General features: G+C 47.8%; 1 protein-coding gene across 6 annotated transcripts in view; it reads right to left on the reverse strand.

The window, feature by feature from the left end:
- Positions 1-22524, reverse strand: part of HGFAC (HGF activator) — a 68364-nt gene that overhangs the window by 15638 nt on the left and 30202 nt on the right. For 4 of the 6 annotated variants that reach the window (XM_077302473.1, XM_077302470.1, XM_077302471.1 and 1 more), the window contains 6 exons: positions 13780-13902; positions 13134-13265; positions 7360-7470; positions 4932-5106; positions 3898-3983; positions 937-1177 (listed from right to left, as the gene is read on the reverse strand). In XM_077302473.1, the coding sequence (XP_077158588.1) occupies positions 937-1177; positions 3898-3983; positions 4932-5106; positions 7360-7470; positions 13134-13265; positions 13780-13902 (868 nt within the window). The remainder of the gene's footprint in view (positions 1-936; positions 1178-3897; positions 3984-4931; positions 5107-7359; positions 7471-13133; positions 13266-13779; positions 13903-22524) is intronic. The other 2 variants (XM_077302472.1, XM_077302475.1) reach the window with 1 other exon arrangement.

Genomic DNA, 22524 nt, shown 5'->3' on the forward strand with positions numbered 1-22524 from the left:
GACTTGGGAAGCACAACATTCCTGGCCAAGCAACTGAACAAGGCAACTGAACTACTTGGGCACTGACCTCTTGAGTCGATCTCTGACATGAAGGGAGTGCTAGTGATCGCTCGCTTTCCCCTTTCTCTTAGTAAGGTGAAGAAACAAAGTTCCTTGGGATGACAACACATTTCTGTCTGATGGGATTGGATGGTGAAGGGAGCCAGACTCAACCCTGCCTCTGCGTGGTTCAGAATGGAGACCAAGCCTGATTCCAGAGTCACACAGCAGATGGGCCGGTCCTGGGGAAGTACAAGTGCAGCCCCATTCTAGACATGGGAGAGGGGCCCCACTCCTCCAGTATCCAAAGGTAGCGCAGCCTGGCAATAGCCTTGGCCTAACGAAACACTCCGATGGAATTCATGGACAGTGAAAAGACAACTCTGCCCTGCCCCACACCCTTCCTGCCAGGGCCGAAGCTTCAGCACGCTTCAGGATCCCAGCCAAGTGTGCAGCCGATCCCGGGCCTCCACCCAGGACCCCCTTAGCTGAGATGCATGGGCACGCAGCATGGAACGCGTTTCTTTGGCCACATGCCAGGCACACTGGGAACCCACACTCTGCAGATGGGGATGCTGAATAGAGACACTCCACACGGAAGCACTTTGCTGTGCATTGTGGGTCCTCAGCTGGAAGGAGGTGTGGAAATGCCCTGAATCCTCCCAGGCAGAAGGATGGGAGTGTGATACAGGCTGACAAGCAGATGCCTTGAGGCTTGCATAGCAAAAGCTTAACTTGACATGGACTGAATTCCCAACTATTTAAAATTCTAACCTTAAAGCATTGGGCTCTCTCAGCCTCACCCCCCCCCCCCTCAATTCAATCCAGTTGAAGCTCAGCCTCCGCTCTGAGGGCTTGGTCCAAAGGGGCATGCAGGGGTTTTGCCCAAGTTTTTACCTGTTAGCGAAGCAATGGGCAGATGTCACGACCCAACAAGCACGGATGAGGCTGCCAGCACAGAAGTTGTTCTCCATGTATATGGCAACCAACCAAGGGTGTGATCCTGGCAATGCAGCAGACCCTCCAATAATCCTCGGTCTAACGAAACTCCGCTTCTTATGTCTTCTCCCGCATGATCTTCTGACAGCAGCAAACTCTTCAAAGATTTCTGGGTTGGGCATTAATCTTCCCCTGCTTGCTAAGTGAAGAACAAATCTTCTCATCCTCTGGACCCTGGTTCTCCCCCAGCCCACCCCTCTGAGTCTTTCCTTAGCAAGCAACAAATTTAATTGCGGGACCAAAATCTCCATGCTGGATGCAGCAAAGGAGACACCAAGCAGGACACACATGGCCCAGATTTCGCATGATGAGAATGGCCTGGTGGCTGCTCCGTCATTGCAGCATATTCTGCTCAGGGCAGGTGGCAAAAGCCAAGGGTCATGTGGGAAGGTCAGAATTTCATCCCGGTGGGGAGAACCAGAGTGGCTCTAGTGTCAAGCTAGGATCTTGGAGATCCAGGTTTGAATCCCCGTTTCTGACATGGGAACTTGCCAAGTGACCTTGGGCCGATCAGGCACTCTCCCCAGGGGGTGGCTGTGATCATAAAAAGGATGAGAGGAGAATGTTGTGAACTCATCAGTGAGGAAGGGCAGGGTTATAAAGGAGCTAGATAAGCCAGGAAAAGATGCTCCTGCTTCTGTCACTTACACTGTTCCTCTCCCATGTCCAGCCCAGTCCCAGGGTTTCAGAATCCCGGCATTACTGGAGGTGTACAGGATGCGATCCCATTGCCCTGTGGATGTGGACCACGCCTCACATCCAAGCAGCAGGTGTGCTGCCCTGGGCCCAGCACCTCCGCAAAGGGCTTGCCCAGATGCAAAGGACTTGTCAAGCCAGCCTCAGAGAACCTCACCCTGCCAGCTTAGTGTAGTGGTTAGGAGTGGGGACTTCTAATCTGGCAAGACTGGTTTGATCCTGCGCTCCCCCACATGCAACCAGCTGGGTGACCTTGGGCTCCTCACAGCCCTGATAGAGCTGTTCTGACCGAGCAGTAATCTCAGGGCTCTCTCAGCCTCACCCACCCCACAGGGTGTCTGTTATGGGGAGAGGAAAGGGAAGGCGATTGGAAGCCACTTTGAGACTCCTTCGGGTAGAGAAAAGCAGCATATAAGAACCAACTCTTCTTCTTCTTCTTCAGTAATCTCAGGGCTCTCCTTTCTCAGTCACTCCTGGCTCCTACCAATCACATCAAAATCATAAGATCACAAGATGTCATAGTCCCATTGTATACGGCACTGGTCAGACCACACTTGGAGTACTGTGTGCAGTTCTGGAGGCCTCACTTCAAGAAGGACGTAGATAAAATTGAAAGGGTACAGAGGAGAGCGACGAGGATGATTTGGGGCCAAGGGACCAAGCCCTATGAAGATAGGTTGAGGGACTTGGGAATGTTCAGCCTGGAGAAAAGGAGGTTGAGAGGGGACATGATAGCCCTCTTTAAGAATCTGAAAGGTTGTCACTTGGAGGAGGGCAGGATGCTGTTTCCGTTGGCTGCAGAGGAGAGGACGTGCAGTAATGGGTTTAAACTACAAGTACAACGATATAGGCTAGATTGTCAGGATCAGCCCCTTGCTCTCTGCCATGTTTGATTCAACTGAACCTGAGGGACTCCATCTTTGTGTGTGTGTATTTTTGCTGCCTTTCCAATGTAGCCAGAATGCTTAGAGCTTTGTAGTGTTACTTTGATCCCCCCCTCCTTTGATCCCCCCTCCACTTTCACATTGCATGTTCTCACTGCAGTGATACTTTGTTACCAGTGCCCCTGTAAACATCTTATCTACAACTGGAGGCGCCGAGCTGACCAAGGCCGCGCCAACAGAGACACTTTGGCAGGAAGCCTGGGGTGGCACCTGGGTGGGGGATGGCGCCCCTCCCCTGGGAACGGGGCTGGTTTCGGTGGGAGAATTGTATTGATAACTGCTTGCATCCCCGATATTGAACACTCTTGACTTCAGATGTTAAAGTGTTCAGATCTACTTCCAATTAAAGCTTTCTTTCTATAGAAGCCTGGTTGTGAGTTCTGTGTGCCCTTGACATAGATGTCAGGAAACAATTTTTCACGGTCAGAGTAGTTCAGCAGTGGAATAGGCTGCCTAAGGAGGTGGTGAGCTCCCCCTCACTGGCAGTCTTGAAGCAAAGGTTGGATACACACTTTTCTTGGATGCTTTAGGATGCTTAGGGCTGATCCTGCGTAGAGCAGGGGGTTGGACTAGATGCCCTCTATGGACCCTTCCAACTCTGTGATTCTGTGAGAGGCTGGTCAAATGATCCAGACAATCCTGCCCAAGCTGTTGATAAAACTTGAGGAGCTCCTCTTTAGAGAGGAGAGAGAGAGAGAGAGCAGGAACCCATGACTGGATCTGTCACCCCACTGCCTCAGCAGAACTCCCCCACAAAGGGTACCAGAACCTGGACGAGGGAAAGGGCCTCCTTCTCCCCAGCATCTCATTTTCTCTCTTGGTGCCCAACAGAGCGTGGCACTATGCATGCTTCCAACCCCAGTGCCTTTTTGAGGAGAATTTGGCTATCTAAAAATCCTGATTTTGATTGTATCTGAAACACATTGGGACCAGGCAGTCTTGTTCCCGTCACTCCCTAAATGTGCCTTTTCAACACCAGAACAGGAGGGGGCCAAGATCTCCAATCAGGATTGGGCCCCCAGGGGAATTTTCAAATCCCTCAAACGGCCTTGGCCTGTTGGGCCTGAGGGGCCATGATGCCTCATGTGCTCCTGATCATTCCAGCAATATCTTGTCCATCCACTTAGCCTCCCCCCCCCATGGACCTTTACTCTGTTGATGTGAAATGCAGCTGTAGCATCCACAGTTCAAACGGAACCCTGAACAAAATGTTACCTACCACACAATGTGACATTGCAGTAACCCCAAGACATGAGGTTATCCTGTATAACATAGCACCAGGGCTGCACATCATCATCTGGATTCCTAATGTATGAGAGAGAGGAGGAAATCAGGGCCTCACAATGTCCCAATGTTACTGCTTCTCCTCCACCTCATTTTAGCTTGGTCCAAGTGCCCACTAGATCAGCACCCTGCCAGCCAAATGGATGAACAAAGACCATGTCCTGATCATCACAGCTACAGGCAAATAAGAAGGACCAAGGTCACTGAAGTGGCTTTCTCACTGTTATTCCCACACTGAAGCTGAGACAGAGAAGTCTGTCTTAGTGCCCCCCCCTCTGGAGTGGGGAGGGTGCTGTCTGGCCCTTGGGAGAAGCCCACCAGGGCTGAATCTGTACTTTGTTTATTCCTGTTGAATTCAGATCAATTTGAGCTCGGGTCTTTCTCATTACTTTCCCCTGACTTGAAACAGAAAGTACTCTGCACTTCATTCGGGGAGCTGAGAGAGGGGCGGGTGGAGGATTTCTCCTCTTTTGAAAGCCGGCGGAGAAGCAGCACGAGGCTCTTTCTGTAATGAGCGCGGGGGGGAGGGGGGAGGGGGGAGCCAAGCAACCAGACAGCCAGACAGCAAGCAGCCTCTCAGAGAAGAGGCAAATCTCTGCTGGTTCTGGAGCACATCCAGAGGGTAACAAAGAAAAAATAAATCTTGGGAGGAAAGTTTCGCAACCAGGAAGCACTTGAACTGATATCCCTGACTAAGCAATGTCCAAGTTAGTTTGGGGAAAAGCAGAGAGCTGCACCTTTAGTCATGCGATTTTTCAAATATCGAGGGTTAAAAGCACTCCAGGGTGGAATCTGCACGGAGCTTTTATTGCAATCCCAGGTCGATTCAGTCCCTGCCGTCTACACGGAATGCAATTTCCGTTTTGATTTTGGGCATTTAAAATTTTCCCTCTGCAACGAACATGATTGATCTGGGGTGACCCTACCTTTTCCTCACAATATCCTTGAGTGCCAATATCCTGCCCTTACCTGCAGTATGAGTGTGGTCCCAATCCCAGTTGCAGAGGATTTTCAACCGTGCCTAAATGAAGCTCTTGGTAAAACAAGTCTGAATTCCATGGCAGACAATGGTTTCCAGCAGCGGTCTTCTTCACTACACCTTTGTAGTTTGTTGCATTCCGACGATAGCACCGTTGACTAGGATCTGGATCAAAGACAGAGAAAAGAGGCCTCAGAGAAGTTGGCTGCTAGTCTCACTGTCCACCCACGCTATGGAGGGCCTGCTGGCTCAGGGGTGACCTCTGGCTCTGGCGCTCCTCCCTCAGAGACGCCTCTGGAGAACATTGGGCAGTGTGGGGAGGGGAGCACTTCCATGTTATTGCACATCCTAAGAATAAACACACATTTATTTCTTTATTCTGCTCTCAAAACCTCTTTTTTTCTTCCAGAGATTCTTGGCTTCATTCAATGTTCCCTCCCACTTTTTAACAATGTCATGTTGTTGTTTTTTAATTTGGCTCCGTTGCATTTCTGCTTGGTTTTGCGACAAGAAAAATCCTGTTTCCAGCTGCATAATTTTTCTTATAAATGCAATAATGATTTCAGCACAATGACCTGCTAACAAACACAGGAAAATACTTGCAGTAACACTTGCCGGTGAGTTGCCTTCTCCGCCAGCCTTCAGACTGACAGGGCCGGCCACCCACCCAGATTGCTAGCTGTTCAGCTTGAGGTCGATCCTAGCCCTGTTTGTGAATGGCTCCGTGTGCTGACTCCAGGCAGGGCTCAACTACTTTACTATATTTGGGATGATGACTTTATTGTTTATATGTTATAGATTAACTAGTAATCAAGCCCATTGCAGTTCTAAATGCAATGGGCGCTAGCAGTGAGTGTGGGTTTGGGGGGGGGGGACTACCTGCATTTTTTGGTTGGGGTTTGAAGGGGAGAAGGGGGAAGGGTAAGGGACACGCTCCCAGCCACCCACCCACCCCCTCTCTCAGAACCCCCCCCCCCGAGAAGCGGCGGCGCGGTCCTCCCTCCCAAGGCCAGTCAGAATCCCAGGTCCAGTTACCGCCCTTGCGCTGGTCCTGGCTGCTCTCTGCTGGTCTTCGGGGGCTCAGTTGGGTGGCGGGCGGCGGTTCTTTTTCTCGGCGGTTCTTTTTCTCGAGCGGCGGTTCTGTTTTTCTCGGTTACCCAGGAGTCCAGGAGTTGTCCCAGGCAGTGGCCTGACGCATGACTACAATTCCCGTCATGCTCTCTCCACCGTTGCGGCCGACCTTTTCCTTCCACCCGCCCGCCTGGCTGTCCGTCGGGCCGTGTGCCTGTGCGTTGGAAGCAGCGTCCGGGGCAGGCAGGCAGTCAGCCGGGCAGGGAGGCTTCTCTTTAAAAAGAGAAGCCGGCTCGCTGGGATGGCGGCGTGACGCGGAGCCGCCATCCGCGCTGCCCCAGAAGAGAGAGGGCGAGGAAGAGAGCGAGGGAGCGAGTGCGCCGCCCCCCTGCCCAGCCTCCCTGGGCGGCTGGATGGCGGCTCCGCGTCACACCGCCGCCCCAGCAAGCCGGCTTCTCTTTTTAAAGAGAAGCCTCCCTGCCCGGCTGTCTGGAGACGGGGGCGGCTGGGCTCTCGGGGGCCGGCGCGCTCGCTCGCTCGCTCGCTCTCTTCCTCGCCCTCTCTCTTCTGGGGCAGCGCGGATGGCTGCTCTGCGCTCCCTTGGGCGGCGGCCTGACACGGCGAGAGGCGCTTCGCGCCTCTCGCCACGTCAGGCCGGGAGCAACTGCAAGCCGCGCTGCGCGCGGCTCGCAGTTCCTGGGGCTGGGAATTGCCACCTGGGGCTGGGAAACCCTCCCTCGCCACCGAGCACCCCCAGCGGGCTAGGGAGGGAGCGGGTGTGCTCTGGGAGCGTGGGGAAGCTATCCCCGGCACTCTCCCTCCCCCCCCGGGAAGCTGTGGCCTGCTCCCCCGCCCAGCCCCCCCCTCCAGTCCCCGGCTTCGGCGCAGGGCTCGGAGCAGGCCCATCACATCTGTGATGCAGTAGAGGGGCCAATCGGGAGGAGCTTTGCGCCTCCCGATTGGCCCCTTCAAGTTTTTATCCTGGACTCGCCCCGCCCCACCCCGCCCCTTTCTCCTCCCACCTACCCCTTACTCTTTTATTCTTACCGCTCCGTGGAGTGGTTTACAGATTATTTATTAGGCTTATATCCCACCAGTTTTTGAAGACTCATGGAGGCTTACAACATAACCCTTCCATAAAATCCCCATATAAAACCTATTATACCCAGGGCCCTAAAGCCCCCTACAACTACAAAAGATTGATGGTCTAAAAAAATCCACCTCCCCAAGCAGACCTCCATGGAGGTGGGGGGTGTAGACGCAATCCAACTGAGCCTGACGAGGGGCCGTGACATTCCTTTGACTGAGACTGACCTCAGTGTGTGGGATGAAGCCGCATCTACTCACCAATATTGCAGTCTCTTCCCACAAAGGGCTTCTGACACCCACAGATAGTCTCACCCGTGGAAATAATCTTCCTGCACAGACCGTTATGGAGGCAAGGGTTGGTGGCACACTCTGCACGAGGAAAAGCAAAGACCAAAGCAATTCCCACTAAGAACACAAGCATTTCAATGAGCAACTTTCTGCGTGATGTCTGGGCCAACATGGCTGGGATCTGTCTCTGACCCTGCTGCCCCTGGATTTGATCTCTTTCACCTTTGGGAAACCTCTGCCTCCTTTTTCTTCTTCCCCCTGCAGGACCGCCCCTAAGATGAGCACACTGAAGTATGCAGAACCTGAACTGGAACTAAGGCCATATCTTTGCAACAGACGAAGCCAGAACTACCTCTGTTGAATCCTTTCTTCCAGAGGTCATCACTTCAGAATAAAATTCTGACACTGCCCCCATCCCCCACAGGGGTAGGCAGGCAGAGGGCACAATTTCTCACTCTGCTCAAGTAGCCAGGATTACATGAAGCAGAACTCCCTAGCTGCTTTGATGCACCCAGTCTGGTTTAGTGGTTAGGAGTGCAGACTTCTAATCTGCAGAGCCAGGTTCGATTCCCCGATCCCCACATGCAGCCAGCTGGGTGACCTTGGGCTCGCCATGGCACTGAGAAAACTGTTCTGACCGGGCAGAAGTATCAGGGCTCTCTCAGCCTCACCCACCCCACAGGGTGTCTGTCAGGTCAAATTTACAGAAAAGGGTCATCTAACTACCCAAATCTCCATCCTGAGAGGAGTTAAACAAGGCTGCATCCTTTCTCCTCATTTATTTAACCTTTTTTTACACGACCTTCCAAAAACCCTAAGACTCATAAATGGTCACGCTCCCAAACTAGATAAACTGCCAATCCCAATTCTTCTATATGCTGATGATACAGACTTGCTTTCCTATTCCAGAATTGGTCTGAAAAGATATTTGAACGCTTTTATGAATATTGACAACATAATGACATATCGATTAACTTCGAAAAAACCAAAGTGATGGTCTTTGCACAGAAGTGGTCCCCCTTAAACTGGCGTATTGGTGGTCATCAAACTGAGCAGGTCAAATGGTTCAAATACTTAAGAATCACCTTCCAACATAATTTGCACTGGACCAAACATAGAAATAGGATTATTTTGCATGCTAAATGTTCTACTACTCATCTAAACCGTTTTTTCTTCCTCAAAGGTAATCAGTTTGTCCCAGCTGCCTGTTGTGTGTTTGACTCAAAAATTCTCCCCCAAATTTTATACGGCATCCCTCTGTGGATCTCAGCTTTTAACAAAGACTTGGAAAGATTACAGTCTGCCTTTTCCCGGCAGATTTTGGGAACTCCAAATTGTGTCCCTTACTCCTCTTATGTCTCGAAAACGGCCATAATCTTCTCGAAACTAAGGCCTGGATTTCTACCTTCAAATATTGGCTAAAACTGCATTTTAGGGTTCGATCAGATAGTCTATTGGCCTGTTTATTGAGAGACTCTTTCAAATTTAAATGGTTCTCTACCGTCTTGACTACACTCCAACAAACTGGCATTGACTATAATTACATCTTATCTCTGAATGAATCTTCCATTATGTGCCAAATTAAACAAAGGCTCCTCAAACAGGAATTCAAAAAAGTCCAACTTACTGTCCCGGCAAATGATGAAGAGAGGGCTGAACTGCTTAACTCCTATTTTTCCTCAGTCTTCTCTTGTGAGGGAAATAGTGCTCAATGTGGGGAAAAACGTAACACAACAGGGGAGTCCACAAACACCTAGTTTCTTTAAATGAAACAAAGTCTTCTGGGCCAGATGAACTGCATCCAAGGGTACTAAAAGAATTTGCAGAGGTCATCTCTGAACCTCTGTCCATTATTTTTGACACTTCTTGGAGAACAAGTGAGGTGCCAGACAATTGGAGGCGGGCAAATGTTGTCCCCATCTTCAAGAAAGGGGAAAAGGAGGATCCGGGTAATTATCGACCCGTCAGGTTGACATATGTGGCTAGCAAAATTTTGAAACAAATCATCAAACAGTCAGTCTTTGAGCAGCTGGAGCAGAGAGCTGTGATTTCGAAGACTCAGCATGGGTTTCACAAGAACAAATCATGTCAGACCAACCTTATCTCTTTTATCTTATCTCTGGATCAGGGGAGTGCCATGGACATGGTTTATCTGGATTTCAGTAAAGCATTTGATAAGGTTCCATATGGTATTATTTTTGACAAGTTGGTAAAATGCAGTATGGATCCTAATTCTTCAAGTGGATCAATAACTGGTTGACCGATCGTACCCAGTGGTTACTTGTTAATGGTTCAGCATCACAGAAGAGTGACAAGTGGAGTTCCCCAAGGATCTGTCCTGGGGCCTGTAAACATATTTATAAATGATTTGGATGAGGGTTTAGAGGGGATACTAATTAAATTTGCAGACGATACTAAACTGGGAGGGGTAGCAAGCACAACGGAAGAAAGAATCAGAATAAAGGATGATCTTGATAGGCTCGAGAAGTGGGCTAAACTCAATAAAATGAAGTTCAATAGGGACAAATGTAAAGTTCTGGATTTAGGTAGGAAAAACCAAACACATCAATAAAGGAAGGGGGAGACTTGTCTTGCTATTAGCATGTGCAAAAAGGATCTAGGAGTCTTAGTAGACCATCCATTGAACATGAGTCAACAGTGTGAGTCAGTGGCTAAAAAGGCAAATGGGATTTGTCATGCAAGTTTCTGACCTGCCTGGCTGACAATTTCATTTATCAAATGGTAGATGAACCCACAAGAGGTTCAGCCATACTGGACTTAATACTGACCAACAGGCAAGAGTTGGTGGATGAGGTGAAGGAGGTGGGGACCCTAGGGGGAAGTGACCATGTCCTCATAGAATTCCTTTTGAGATGGGGAGCCAAGGAAGCTTGTAGCCAGATGCGGATGTTGGATTTTCGTAAGGCAAACTTTAATAAACTCAGAGACATGATGAGTGTCATACCATGGACGAGAATGCTGGAAGGGAAGGGAGCATGTGAAGGGTGGGCGCTACTCAAACAAGAGCTATTGCATGCTCAATCAATGACTATCCCAGAAAGACGAAAACACTGCAGGAGCTCTAAGAAGCCTATTTGGATGAACAGAGAACTTCAAGAGGAACTAAGAAAGAAAAGGAAAATGTTCAGGAAATGGAGGGAAGGACAGAGCTCTAAAGAAGAGTACCTACAGGTTACTAGGCACTGTAGATCAATCATCAGAAAGGCCAAAGCTGAGAGTGAGCTAAGATTGGCCAGGGAAGCCCTTTGTAACAAGAAAAGATTTTTCAGTTATGTGAGGAGCAAATGTAAAGTAAAGGAGGCAATAGGCCCGCTGTTGGGTGCGGATGGACAAACTCTAACGAAAGATGCAGAGAAAGCAGAAAGGCTTAGTGCCTATTTTACATCTGTTTTTTCCCACAGGTCAAAGTGTTTAGGGACATCTAGAGATGGCTGTAGCCAAAGGATAGTGTCTGGGTGGCAGGTTAACATGGATAGAGAGGTTGTCGAGAGGCATTTACCTGCACTGGATGAGTTCAAATCCCCTGGTCCAGATGAAATGCACCCGAGAGTACTCAAAGAACTTTCCAGAGAACTTGCACAGCCCTTGTCCATCATCTTCGGAACCTCTTTAAGGACTGGAGATGTCCCGGAGGACTGGAAAAGAGCAAACGTTATTCCGATCTTCAAAAAAGGGAGGAAGGATGACCCGGGAAACTACAGACCAGTGAGTCTGACCTCTGTTGTGGGGAAGATAATGGAGCAGATATTAAAGGGAGCGATCTGCAAACATCTGGAGGACAATTTGATGATCCAAGGAAGTCAGCATGGATTTGTCTCCAACAGGTCCTGCCAGACCAACCTAGTTTCCTTTTTTGACCAAGTAACAGGTTTGCTGGATTGGGGAAATTTGGTTGATGTCATTTACTTGGATTTTAGTAAAGCTTTTGACAAGGTTCCCCATGATGTTCTGATGGATAAGTTGAAGGACTGCAATCTGGATTTTCAGATCGTTAGGTGGATAGGGAATTGGTTAGAGAACCGCACTCAAAGAGTTGTTGTCAATGGTGTTTCATCAGACTGGAGAGAGGTGAGTAGCGGGGTACCTCAGGGTTCGGTGCTCGGCCCGGTACTTTTTAACATATTTATTAATGATCTAGATGAGGGGGTGGAGGGACTACTCATCAAGTTTGCAGATGACACCAAATTGGGAGGACTGGCAAATACTCCGGAAGATAGAGACAGAGTTCAACGAGATCTGAACACAATGGAAAAATGGGCAAATGAGAACAAGATGCAATTTAATAAAGATAAGTGTAAAGTTCTGCATCTGGGTCAGAAAAATGAAAAGCATGCCTACTGGATGGGGGATACGCTTCTAGGTAGCACTGTGTGTGAACGAGACCTTGGGGTACTTGTGGATTGTAAACTAAACATGAGCAGGCAGTGTGATGCAGCGGTAAAAAAGGCAAACGCCATTTTGGGCTGTATCAACAGAGGCATCACATCAAAATCACAAGATGTCATAGTCCCATTGTATACGGCGCTGGTCAGACCACACCTGGAGTACTGTGTGCAGTTCTGGAGGCCTCACTTCAAGAAGGACATCGATAAAATTGAAAGGGTACAGAGGAGAGCGACGAAGATGATCTGGGGCCAAGGGACCAAGCCCTATGAAGATAGGTTGAGGGACTTGGGAATGTTCAGCCTGGAGAAAAGGAGGTTGAGAGGGGACATCATAGCCCTCTTTAAGTATTTGAAAGGTTGTCACTTGGAGGAGGGCAGGATGCTGTTTCTGCTGGCTGCAGAGGAGAGGACACGCAGTAATGGGTTTAAACTTCAAGTACAACGATATAGGCTAGATATCAGGAAAAAGTTTTTCACAGTCAAAGTAGTTCAGCAGTGGAATAGGCTGCCTAAGGAGGTGGTGAGCTCCCCCTCACTGGCAGTCTTCAAGCAAAGGTTGGATACACACTTTTCTTGGATGCTTTAGGATGCTTAGGGCTAATCCTGCATTGAGCAGGGGGTTGGACTAGATGGCCTGTATGGCCTCTTCCAACTCTATGATTCCATGATTTGGGAGCATCCTGGACATGAGTGCTGGATCTGGACTGCATTTTCTATTAGGGAAGCAGAATTTTCTTTCTTCCTCTCTTCCACTAAAGCATTTCCACAAAATGCTGCTCTTGGAGAACTGAGGAATGATAGAAGGGGCTCTCTAGTGAGAAGAGGAAATCAGTAGAAATTGCCAATTCAGTCTGGATCCAGCCCTGTCTGTCTGTCTGTCCTTCTGTCTGTCTGTCTGTCTCTCACACAGACACACACGCACGCACGGTAGAGAAAAAATTCAGAGCAAAAAGTGTTATAGGATGATTTCTGCTTCCTTCACCAACAGGGAAAGAGTTGTGCGATGAGATTCCCATGGGCGGGATCCAAAGTCCAGGGGGACAGTTTACCCCGTAGATCTCGGGGCACAACCCGCCATTGTGTCTGCAGATGAGCTATCCCATCTAATTGCAGCAAAGAGAAATTATCAAAAAAGGAGGGGGTTGATTCAAAATCAGCTGAAAAGACAATAGAGGCAAATCTTATCCACAAGCTTAGGGAATATTTCAAACTCTTTAGCGCTTAATAGGACATTAAGAAGTTCACAGATTTTAAGTGTCTGTGATTTACAGAAGGGACTGCTGGCTGAAACAGTTTCTAGACTACCACGGATTTCTTTTGTCACAAAACAAGGCATACCTGTGTAGGAGGCAGGCCAGCATTCTACTTGGCTGTGCACACAAGTACACCCTTGCACAAGCCCTTGGTGGATCCGAGACCAGCTTTCTCCAGCCTCAAAATACTCATAGAGGCTTTCATCAAAGCATTTTGCTACATTTTGTAGAAAGAAAGAAAAAAAGTGGGAAGAACAATGATTACCAAGTATTTTGGCTTTCCAGTAAAAGGGAGGCACGGCAGGGTCGTAACTAGTCCTGAGGTGGTTCTTCTAGCCAATAAAATGCCACCTGGGGGAGGGGGGCGGGGCTGATGTTCCCTGGGGCAGGGACAGTTAAGACTGGATTCCTATCCATGAAGGGAAACTGCAGGCAGTGCTTGGGGGGAAACCTCAAACCGACCTTGCAGTGCCAGTCCTCACCCTCCCTCCCTCCCTCCCTCCCACAGGCTCTCTTAAGTCCCACCCTCCTTGAGGAAAGGGAGGGGCCTCTGCTGAGGGAAGCCACTGCCAGCTCCAGGACAGGAGCCGTCTGCCCTGTGGCTGAAGGAAGGCTGGCTTGCCAGGGCCTCCCCTGCCTTCCTGGTCCAAAAGGAGCATCACTTTGGGTCACAGAGAGGCCTCCAAGTGCTTTGCACTGGCATTCACAGACTCCATCGGAATAGCACTTACCCACTTCACAGGTTTCCCCCATGAATTCTTCGGGGCATGAGCAATGGTAAGAACACCGATCTTGTGCTGCAGAACAGGTTCCTCCGTTTCTGCAAGGAAAACTCCCACAAGGTTCTACACAACCTACACGACAAATCGATTACAGTCATCAGAATCCACCACAGCCATTCCTGGGCCCAAAACATCCAGACTGAGCAGGCGGCTGCTGCTGAAGGCAGAAGAAGCCGCCTCAGTAGGGATCCAGCCAGCAGCACAGGCGGCTTCTGGTCTGCCAGCCCTGATAGTGCTGTTGGGCTAAGCTGGCCGGCCAGAAGCTCTTGCAGCTTCGCCTACCTTAAAGGGAGTCTGTTGTGGGGAGAGGGAGGATTAGAAACTGCTTTGAGACTCCTTCAGGCAGTGAAAAGCGGGGTACTAGAACGCAGCGCTTCTTCTCTCACTCACACACAAGGAGAAGAAAAAAATTCAGAGCAAAAAATGATCATAGACCTGGAAGGGACCTCCACGGTCATCTAATCCAGCCCCCTGCAGAATGCAGGAACTCACAGCCACCTGCCCACCCACAGGGACCCCAGTTTCATGGCCAAGTGATACCCCTCCCCCCAATCTCCAGAATCCAGCCTGGGCTGGGGGAAATTCACCTCCCATCCCCTGGTGGCGATCATCAATTCCCTGGGTCTGCAAGGAAGGACCACAAGAGACTAACACTGGCTGAAAATTCTTTTGAATTAATTCCGACCAATTTGTTCTGGTCTAACTCTCCAGGGAAACAGAAAACAACTCTGATCCATCTTCTATATCAGTGGTCCCCAACCCCCGGTCCGCAGCCCGGTGCCAGGCCGCGAGAGCCTCAGCAGCGGGCCGCAGCTCCCCCTCCCCACCCCCACCCCCACAGCAAGAAGCTTGCCAGGCTGCGAGCAAACTGGCCGCTGAAGCCGATTAGCTTGCAGCCCAGCAAGCTTTTTGCTGCAGAAGGGGGGGGAGGGAAGTGTGGCTGCTGGCATGACAATGATGCAAACTTGTATGCGTGGACCCAAACGCGCACACATGTCCTTTTCACACATCCGTACATGTGCAGAGCCACTGCACATGCATGTTTGCACCCCCGCCGTGCACAATGTGCATGCGCAGAAGGTCTGCACATGTGCATTTGCGCAGCCCCCATGTCGCCCTCTCCCCCCACCCCTCAGTAGCGATCCATGACCAAAAAAAAGTTGCGGACCGCTGTGCTATATGGCAGCCCCTCAAGTATTTGAAGATGGTTATCATATCGCCTCTCAGTTGTCTCCTCTCCAGGCGAAACAGACCGAGCCTCAACCTTTCCTCATAGGACTTGGGGCCATTCCTCACAATCGCCAATGGAGCTGAATCTGAGCGCCATCAATAGCAGCAGGGCTCAGTAACGCACACAGCCCTTTTTCTCGGGGAAAAGGCTCTCCCCACTAGCACTGTTCTCGTAAAGCACAAGTTTCCGGTCTTGCCGGAATCGCAACAAAGGAGGCAATGTTTCCGTGCCGTCAATCAAAAAGAACAGCCAATGAACTGTTATGTTCATGCTTTCCTTAAAAAAAATTTTTTTTAACCCGAAAACACCTGTAACAATGCATATTTGTTCATTCGATGTATCAGAAAGACCTTTTTCGCTGGCGTGGGAGCTGGTGCTTAATTGTTTACACATTCTTACAGTTTAAAAAAATCCCCCGCCCCCCTGGTGCAATTTCTGGCCGAAATTAGGGCAGTGTCGAACAGGGGCTGTATTCTGTATTTACAGACAATTGCTTGTGGAGGGATTTTTGCCAAAGAAGCATCGCTTATTCATTGCTTTTGCCGGTTTAAGGGGGGGGAAATGGCGATTGCGACGCAGGAAGCTCGAGTGCGAGAGGTTAGGGAGGGACATGCTTGCTACCGCTATACTGAGAACGCACATGTCCTTTTTGGATGTGTTGCAGGTTGTTCTCAAGAGTCTAGCGGGTTTTTTAGGGGGAATTCCCACTTTTGGATTCCCCGAAAAGCGCTACAAAGAAACAATTTTTGCGGGAGTGTTGCAGGAGTGTTGCAGATTGTGTACGATGTTGTGCATAATGTTAAAAAAATAATGGAGCAGATATTAAAGGGAGCGATCTGCAAACATCTGGAGGACAATTTGGTGATCCAAGGAAGTCAGCATGGATTTGTCTCCAACAGGTCCTGCCAGACCAACCTGGTTTCCTTTTTTGACTAAGTAACAGGTTTACTGGATCGGGGAAATTCAGTTGATGTCATTTACTTGGATTTTAGTAAAGCTTTTGACAAGGTTCCCCATGATGTTCTGATGGATAAATTGAAGGACTGCAATCTGGATTTTCAGATAGTCAGGTGGATAGGGAATTGGTTAGAGAACCGCACTCAAAGAGTTGTTGTCAATGGTGTTTCATCAGATGGGAGGGAGGTGAGTAGCGGGGTACCTCAGGACTCGGTGCTCGGTCCGGTACTTTTTAACATATTTATTAATGATCTAGATGAGGGGGTGGAGGGACTACTCATCAAGTTTGCAGATGACACCAAATTGGGAGGACTGGCAAATACTCCAGAAGATAGAGACAGAGTTCAACGAAATCTGAACACAATGGAAAAATGAGCAAATGAGAACAAGATGCAATTTAATAAAGATAAGTGTAAAGTTCTGCATTTGGGTCAGAAAAATGAAAAGCATGCCTACTGGATGGGGGATACGCTTCTAGGTAACACTGTGTGTGAACGAGACTTGGGGTACTTATGGATTGTAAACTAAACATGAGCAGGCAGTGTGATGCAGCGGTAAAAAAGGCAAATGCCATTTTGGGCTATATCAACAGGGGCATCACATCAAAATCACAAGATGTCATAGTCCCATTGTATACGGCACTGGTCAGACCACACCTGGAGTACTGTGTGCTGTTCTGGAGGCCTCACTTCAAGAAGAACGTAGATAACATTGAAAGGGTACAGAGGAGAACGCCGAGGATGATCTGGGGCCAAGGGACCAAGCCCTATGATGATCCATACCAGTCTGGCTTCCGTCCTGGTCACGGGGTTGAGATGGTGTTGGTCTCCTTGTTGGATGACCTCCATCGCCAGCTTGACCAAGGCGGATCTGCTGTGTTAGTTCTTTTAGATCTGTCGGCCGCGTTTGACGTAGTCGATCATGAGCTGCTAGCGAGCCGTCTGGCCGGTACGGGGATAAGGGGTACAGCCTTGCGCCGGAAACTCTCCTTCCACCAAAACCGGACACAGAGTGTAGCTGTGGGAGAGGAATTATTAGGCCCTTACTGGCTCCCTTGTGGGGTCCCACAGGGCTCGGTGCTCTCTCCCACATTATTCAACACCTTAATGTGCCCTCTGGCTCAACTGGTGCGGAGTTATGGGCTGGGTTGCCATCAGTACGCTGATGACACTCAGCTCTTTCTCCTCATGGATGGCTGCCCCGGACTCTCCCCCAGAACCATTCACCAGATGTTTGGAAGCAGTGGCTGGATGGCTCGAGCAGAGTCGCCTGAATCTCAACCCCTCCAAGATGGAGGACCTGTGGTTAGGCCTAGGGGAGCAGACCAGGAAGCGCGCTTGCCCTCTCTGGCCAGGACACAAGATCATGTCTCAGGCCAGAATCCTGGGGGTGACCATGGATGCCTCACTAACACTCGAGGCATGCGTCAAGCAGGTAGCTGGCCAGGCATTTTTCCATCTCCGCCAGGCTCAGCTACTAGCGCCCTATCTGTCCTCTGAACACTTGGCCACAGTGATCCATGCGACGGTCACCTCCAGATTAGATTTCTGTAACTCGCTCTACACTGGCCTGCACTTGGGCTTTATCCGGAAACTGCAACTGGTCCAGAATGCGGCTGCTAGGGTCCTCACGGCTACACCTTGGAGGGCTCACATTCAGCCAGTGCTGAGGCAGCTCCAGAGTCCTTGACATTCATCTGCAGAGCAATTATTCATTTGCATTCTGGCCAACTCTCCCAATTTCTCAAACCAGTCCAGGACTTGGGATATATTCTGAAATTTCCAAGACCTAGCTGCCACCAACCGTGCCGCAGCTGTTGCATAGAAGAAAAAAATCGCCAGCTTTTCAAGAAACACTGCCTGGTAACACACTCAGCAGCGTAAATTCAGGCAAAATGGAAATTTAACTTTCAACATTATTTTCAGAATATTTTCTCCAAATATTCTCCAATATATTCTCCAAATATTCTCCAAATATTCTCCAAATATTCTCCAAATATTCTCCAATATTTTCTAACATGTCCACCACATATGATTTAAAAAGCCAACCATTTCCAACATTTTATATCTGAATTCCCGTACTCTGTGTTTGTCTTCGAGGAAATAGGGGTCCATTTTCCAATGCCTAAGCCCAGACCTGTGATAATTCAGAGTTAATTCCAGTGAATTATGGTCTGTAAAAGTATTAGGTAGAATCTGAATGTTCCAAACCAACTAAAGTAAAGATTTTGACAGCCAACAGTTATGCCTTTATGTCTTTGAGAATAAAAAGTCAATTGATGTATTTGTGGATTATTGAATCTCCAGACATCAGTTAAGGAGAGTTGATCAAAATAGGCTAGAACTTTCTTTGGCAATTTAGCACCTTGTTTTCTGCAGGGCTTCTTCAATCTTGGATCTGGAATCACATTAAAGTTTCCTACCAAAAGAAACAATATCTAAGTTTTCTCTTTTTGGAAAACCCCTTCAAAATGTGTCTTTGGCATTATTAGTGACATAGATGTCAGTCAAAATCACCTTTTTGGTGTTTGGTAATTGCAGCTTGAGCTTTCTAAAATGCCCACCTGAGTCTTGAGACAAAATTTCAGCACTAACGTTCTGTCAGGAGCCAAGCGGTCAGGACCCAGCAGAACCACACAACAGACCTCACTCTCGGGCTCCAGGATGACACTTTAAGTAAAAGTCTTTATATGGAGAATCAGGACAAAGATTAGCACATCCTATAAGCTCTTGGACAGGAATCTTGACAGAGACACTGAGGAAGGGGGTTGCAAAGCTGGGGGGGTGGCATGGGGGCAGCATTGGGCAGGAACACTGATTCACACAGAAAAAGTAATACAGTTTCCTCTGATCTACAAGGTGCCAAAAGAACCCAATTGCCCATCTGGTATTTAGACTGAGCTTCCAGTGAGAACAGCCTTGTGAGAAGAGATAAGGAAGTGAAGGCAGGACGAAGCTTTGAAATGACGGCAGGGGGTGGGAGGGGCTCTCTCGAGGGGGCCCAGGAAGGTGTCACGACATCGCGGGAGATCCAGGAGCACAAAGGAATCAAGCAAACCTCAGAAGGGGACGAGACCTACAGGTCGGGAACTGGGATTAATGACCTGTTCAGATTCACAATGTATATAGCGACACCTCTTCTTTTTTGGGGGGCGGGGGGGCAGAGACACTAAAAACTTTACCAAGCTTCTCAAATTGAATAATTTTTGAATGAGACCTTAATCAGTCCACAATTTCTTTAATTGATTTTTAAAATCTTCTTCTTTTAATTGGTGCATTTAACCTATTCACAGAAACCAAAAGTAATTTTAGCTTCTCCATATTTTACCCTGGGCTGGGTTGTTGAGGGAGGGATGGGGGTCAAGTGAGCCTGACTTGGAGGCCCCTGAGATAGCTGATTCACCAACTCCTGCACCCGCTGAAATGTTCTGATGTTTCCTCTTCGAGTAGGTAAAACAACTTCCAAAGCAAAAGGAATCTTGCAAAAATACCTAATCCCTTTTTGTATGAGAATTTGTTGCAAAAAAAAAATTAAGCTATGGTCTTTACAAAGGGTTTCAGCTGGGAGATCTTAGAAAATCTTAACTTCTTGTCCAGAGATGTTCAACAGAACAGAGTGGCTCTTCTTAAGGTGACCAGATTGTCCCACTTTTGGAGGGACATCTGGGGGTACCTGGTAAATTGTACTTATGTTGAAATTAAAAAATATATATTACAATACTATTTTTGCATTCTATGCATTCTATGAAACTTTTTGTTGCTCCATATAGACCACATTTTAAATTAAGAACCCCCCCCCCCTGGTCAATGGTGTCCGGCTTTACCAATGTTAAAATCTGGTCACCTTACTCTTCTCCAATACAGCATCTCTCACTAGAATAGTGTTAAAACTTATCACAAGGTCTCTTGAATTGCAGCTCTTTTGAATTGCAGCTCTGAAAAAAGACTCTGTATGCCTTATCAACTTGAATATCTTAATCTGGGAGATATTCTCCAGTGCAGTGATTATTTCCCAACAGAGATCTTGTTTGCCTAATTCTTCTACAGCACCTTTAATCCTCATGTTTCTTGACATTGTTTGAGTTTCCAAACCCTCAAACTGCTCTTCAGCAGCTGATTTCCAGTCCTCCAATTCAGCCACGTCTGTCTCCGCTTCTTGCACTTCAGTGTGGTCCTCTTCCATATGCTTTGTGTTGGACTCCACAGCTTTTTAAAGACCATCCTTTCTTGGAGTCAATGACCTCTTTTTGAACTGAGACAATTTTCTTGTGTAACCCCTCTGTTGGCAATCTCATTTCTTTATTGCATTTATCTAAACTGTGCAGACCTTCCATAGTGTTTGGAACTTCCTCTTCTTCCTCTTCTTCTGTCTTCTTTGGATTTCTTTTAGAATATGCCATGTCTTTTTTGTTTCGCAGATGAAAAATAATTTGGGTTAGGCTTTTGAATTTGGGTGATCTCAAAAAGTGTCTCAATTTAGCTGACATATCAGAATATAAATAATTGTATTTGTTAGTTCACAAAAAAGTATATAATTGTAAAGTCAGTATATAATCAAAGCATGTAAACTATATATCTTATATATGACAATAGCTATAAGCCCAGCAATAAAAGGAGACGATGGTTAAAATCTGTTATTAATAGAGAAGCATTGCAGATTCCAATGTTTCTCAACCAGAACCTTGGGTGGAGGGTGAGTCTCTGCAGCTCTTGTGCTTAGAGCTATTCCAGGAAGTGTGGCCTGGGCAATTGCAGAGGCTCCTGGCACTCATCTCCTGATTGAGAGACACCCAATTACCCAGCCTTGTAATCTGCAGAACAGAGGGACCCGTAGCAGAAGAAGCAGAAAGTGAGTAAAGCAAAAGAAGACAAAAAATAAACTCCTGAGGGTTTCCGGGATCAGGACACTCTAGGCTGCAAAGAAGGGCACCATGGAATGCAAAGTAAGACTACTCTCTGGACACCTGGGTCTTCTACAAAGCGCCTGTGCTGGGACCAATCAGTTCCTGACTCTCTAAACTCAAGCTCATCTTCCGAGAGTTGGATGGGAACAGCACCTCATCTCACAATCTTTAGCTCTCTAGCCAGCAATCTCCAAAGAACAAAGCAAACTGCTGCAGGTGGGGGAGATCTCAGAGAAAATATCTTCTAAAGATGTACAATTGTTTCCCATTACCTTATTATTATAAGGAATAAAGCCAGAACTGGCAGCCAGAAGTCTGGGAAATCAGCAAGGCAAACGAAACTTGAAAGGAGAAACAGAAAAAAATCTGAAGAATGGTGAGTGGGCGTTGCCTTGTCCCTGATGCCGTGGGACCAAGAGATATTTAGGATGCTTTGGGCTGATCCTGTGTTAAGCAGGGGGTTGGACTAGATGGCCTGTATGGCCCCTTCCAACTCCAGGATTCTATGATTCTTTCTTTCTTTCTTTCTTTCTTTCTTTCTTTCTTTCTTTCTTTCTTTCTTTCTTTCTTTCTTTCTTTATTTATTTATTTATTTATTTATTTATTTATTTATTTATTTATTTATTTATTTATTTATTTATTTATTTATTTATTTATTTATTTATTTATTACTTCGATTTATAGCCCACTACTCCCCTGAGGCTCGTGGCGGGTATCAACATATAAAAACCCATAAAACCCCTAATACATAAAAACATCCTACAAAAACAAATACACCGTTCAACCCAAACCAACCCAACCGACAGCGGCGGCATTCCCAGGGAGGGGACCAGGGAGATCCAGAGTTGTAAGTCTCATGGATCAGTATTCTTATCACACCGCCATCTTGCTCCCCCCCCCCATTCCAGTGGTATTAAGGTTTTTGCAAGCCAAGTTTTTGCCTCAATTGCTCTATAGGTCCCTTCTCAGAACTCCTGAATCCTGTTTCAAGCCTTTTGAGAAAGTACAATCTCAGTTCCTGTGTTACAAATACCCAGAGATTAGACTCGAAGCTGCCATGATGATGGTTGAGGCAGGGGTCCATCTCAAGTGTTTCTACACCAGGTTGCTCACAGCAACCTTCAGCCCTCCTCCGCCTGATATTTCAAGACTCTTTCCGATCCAGCTGGCATAAATATATTGAAACTAAATTGGTAACCTTGGAACTCTCCCTAGACGACCTTCTAAGACTTGGTGAGGCCCAGGCAAAGCATATATAGAAAGAGAGACTACCATTGCAAGTGCTTCTATCTATTTAGCACCAGCTCTCTTCCTCCTGGTCGATGATTGCCCTGATTCTCCCCTAGAAACATTATCCACTGCCTGGAAGCAGTGACAAGGTGACTCAAGCAGAGTCATCTGAAGCTTAATCCTTCAAAGATGTCTTTCATCCACATTTTCAATTAAGCATCCTCCTAAAATGGATGTCTATTCTTTTCTTAGTTCCCATTGTAGGCCATAACAAACTGTGTAAGCCTTCACCAAGTTCATACTTTTCAAAACCTAAGTCTCTCATTTTTTTCAGAGGGATATCTTTTAAATGGTTTATTGGAAAGCCAAAACC

The sequence above is a fragment of the Paroedura picta genome, chromosome 10, assembly GCF_049243985.1.
Source record: "Paroedura picta isolate Pp20150507F chromosome 10, Ppicta_v3.0, whole genome shotgun sequence".
Taxonomy (NCBI): Eukaryota; Metazoa; Chordata; class Lepidosauria; order Squamata; family Gekkonidae; genus Paroedura; species Paroedura picta.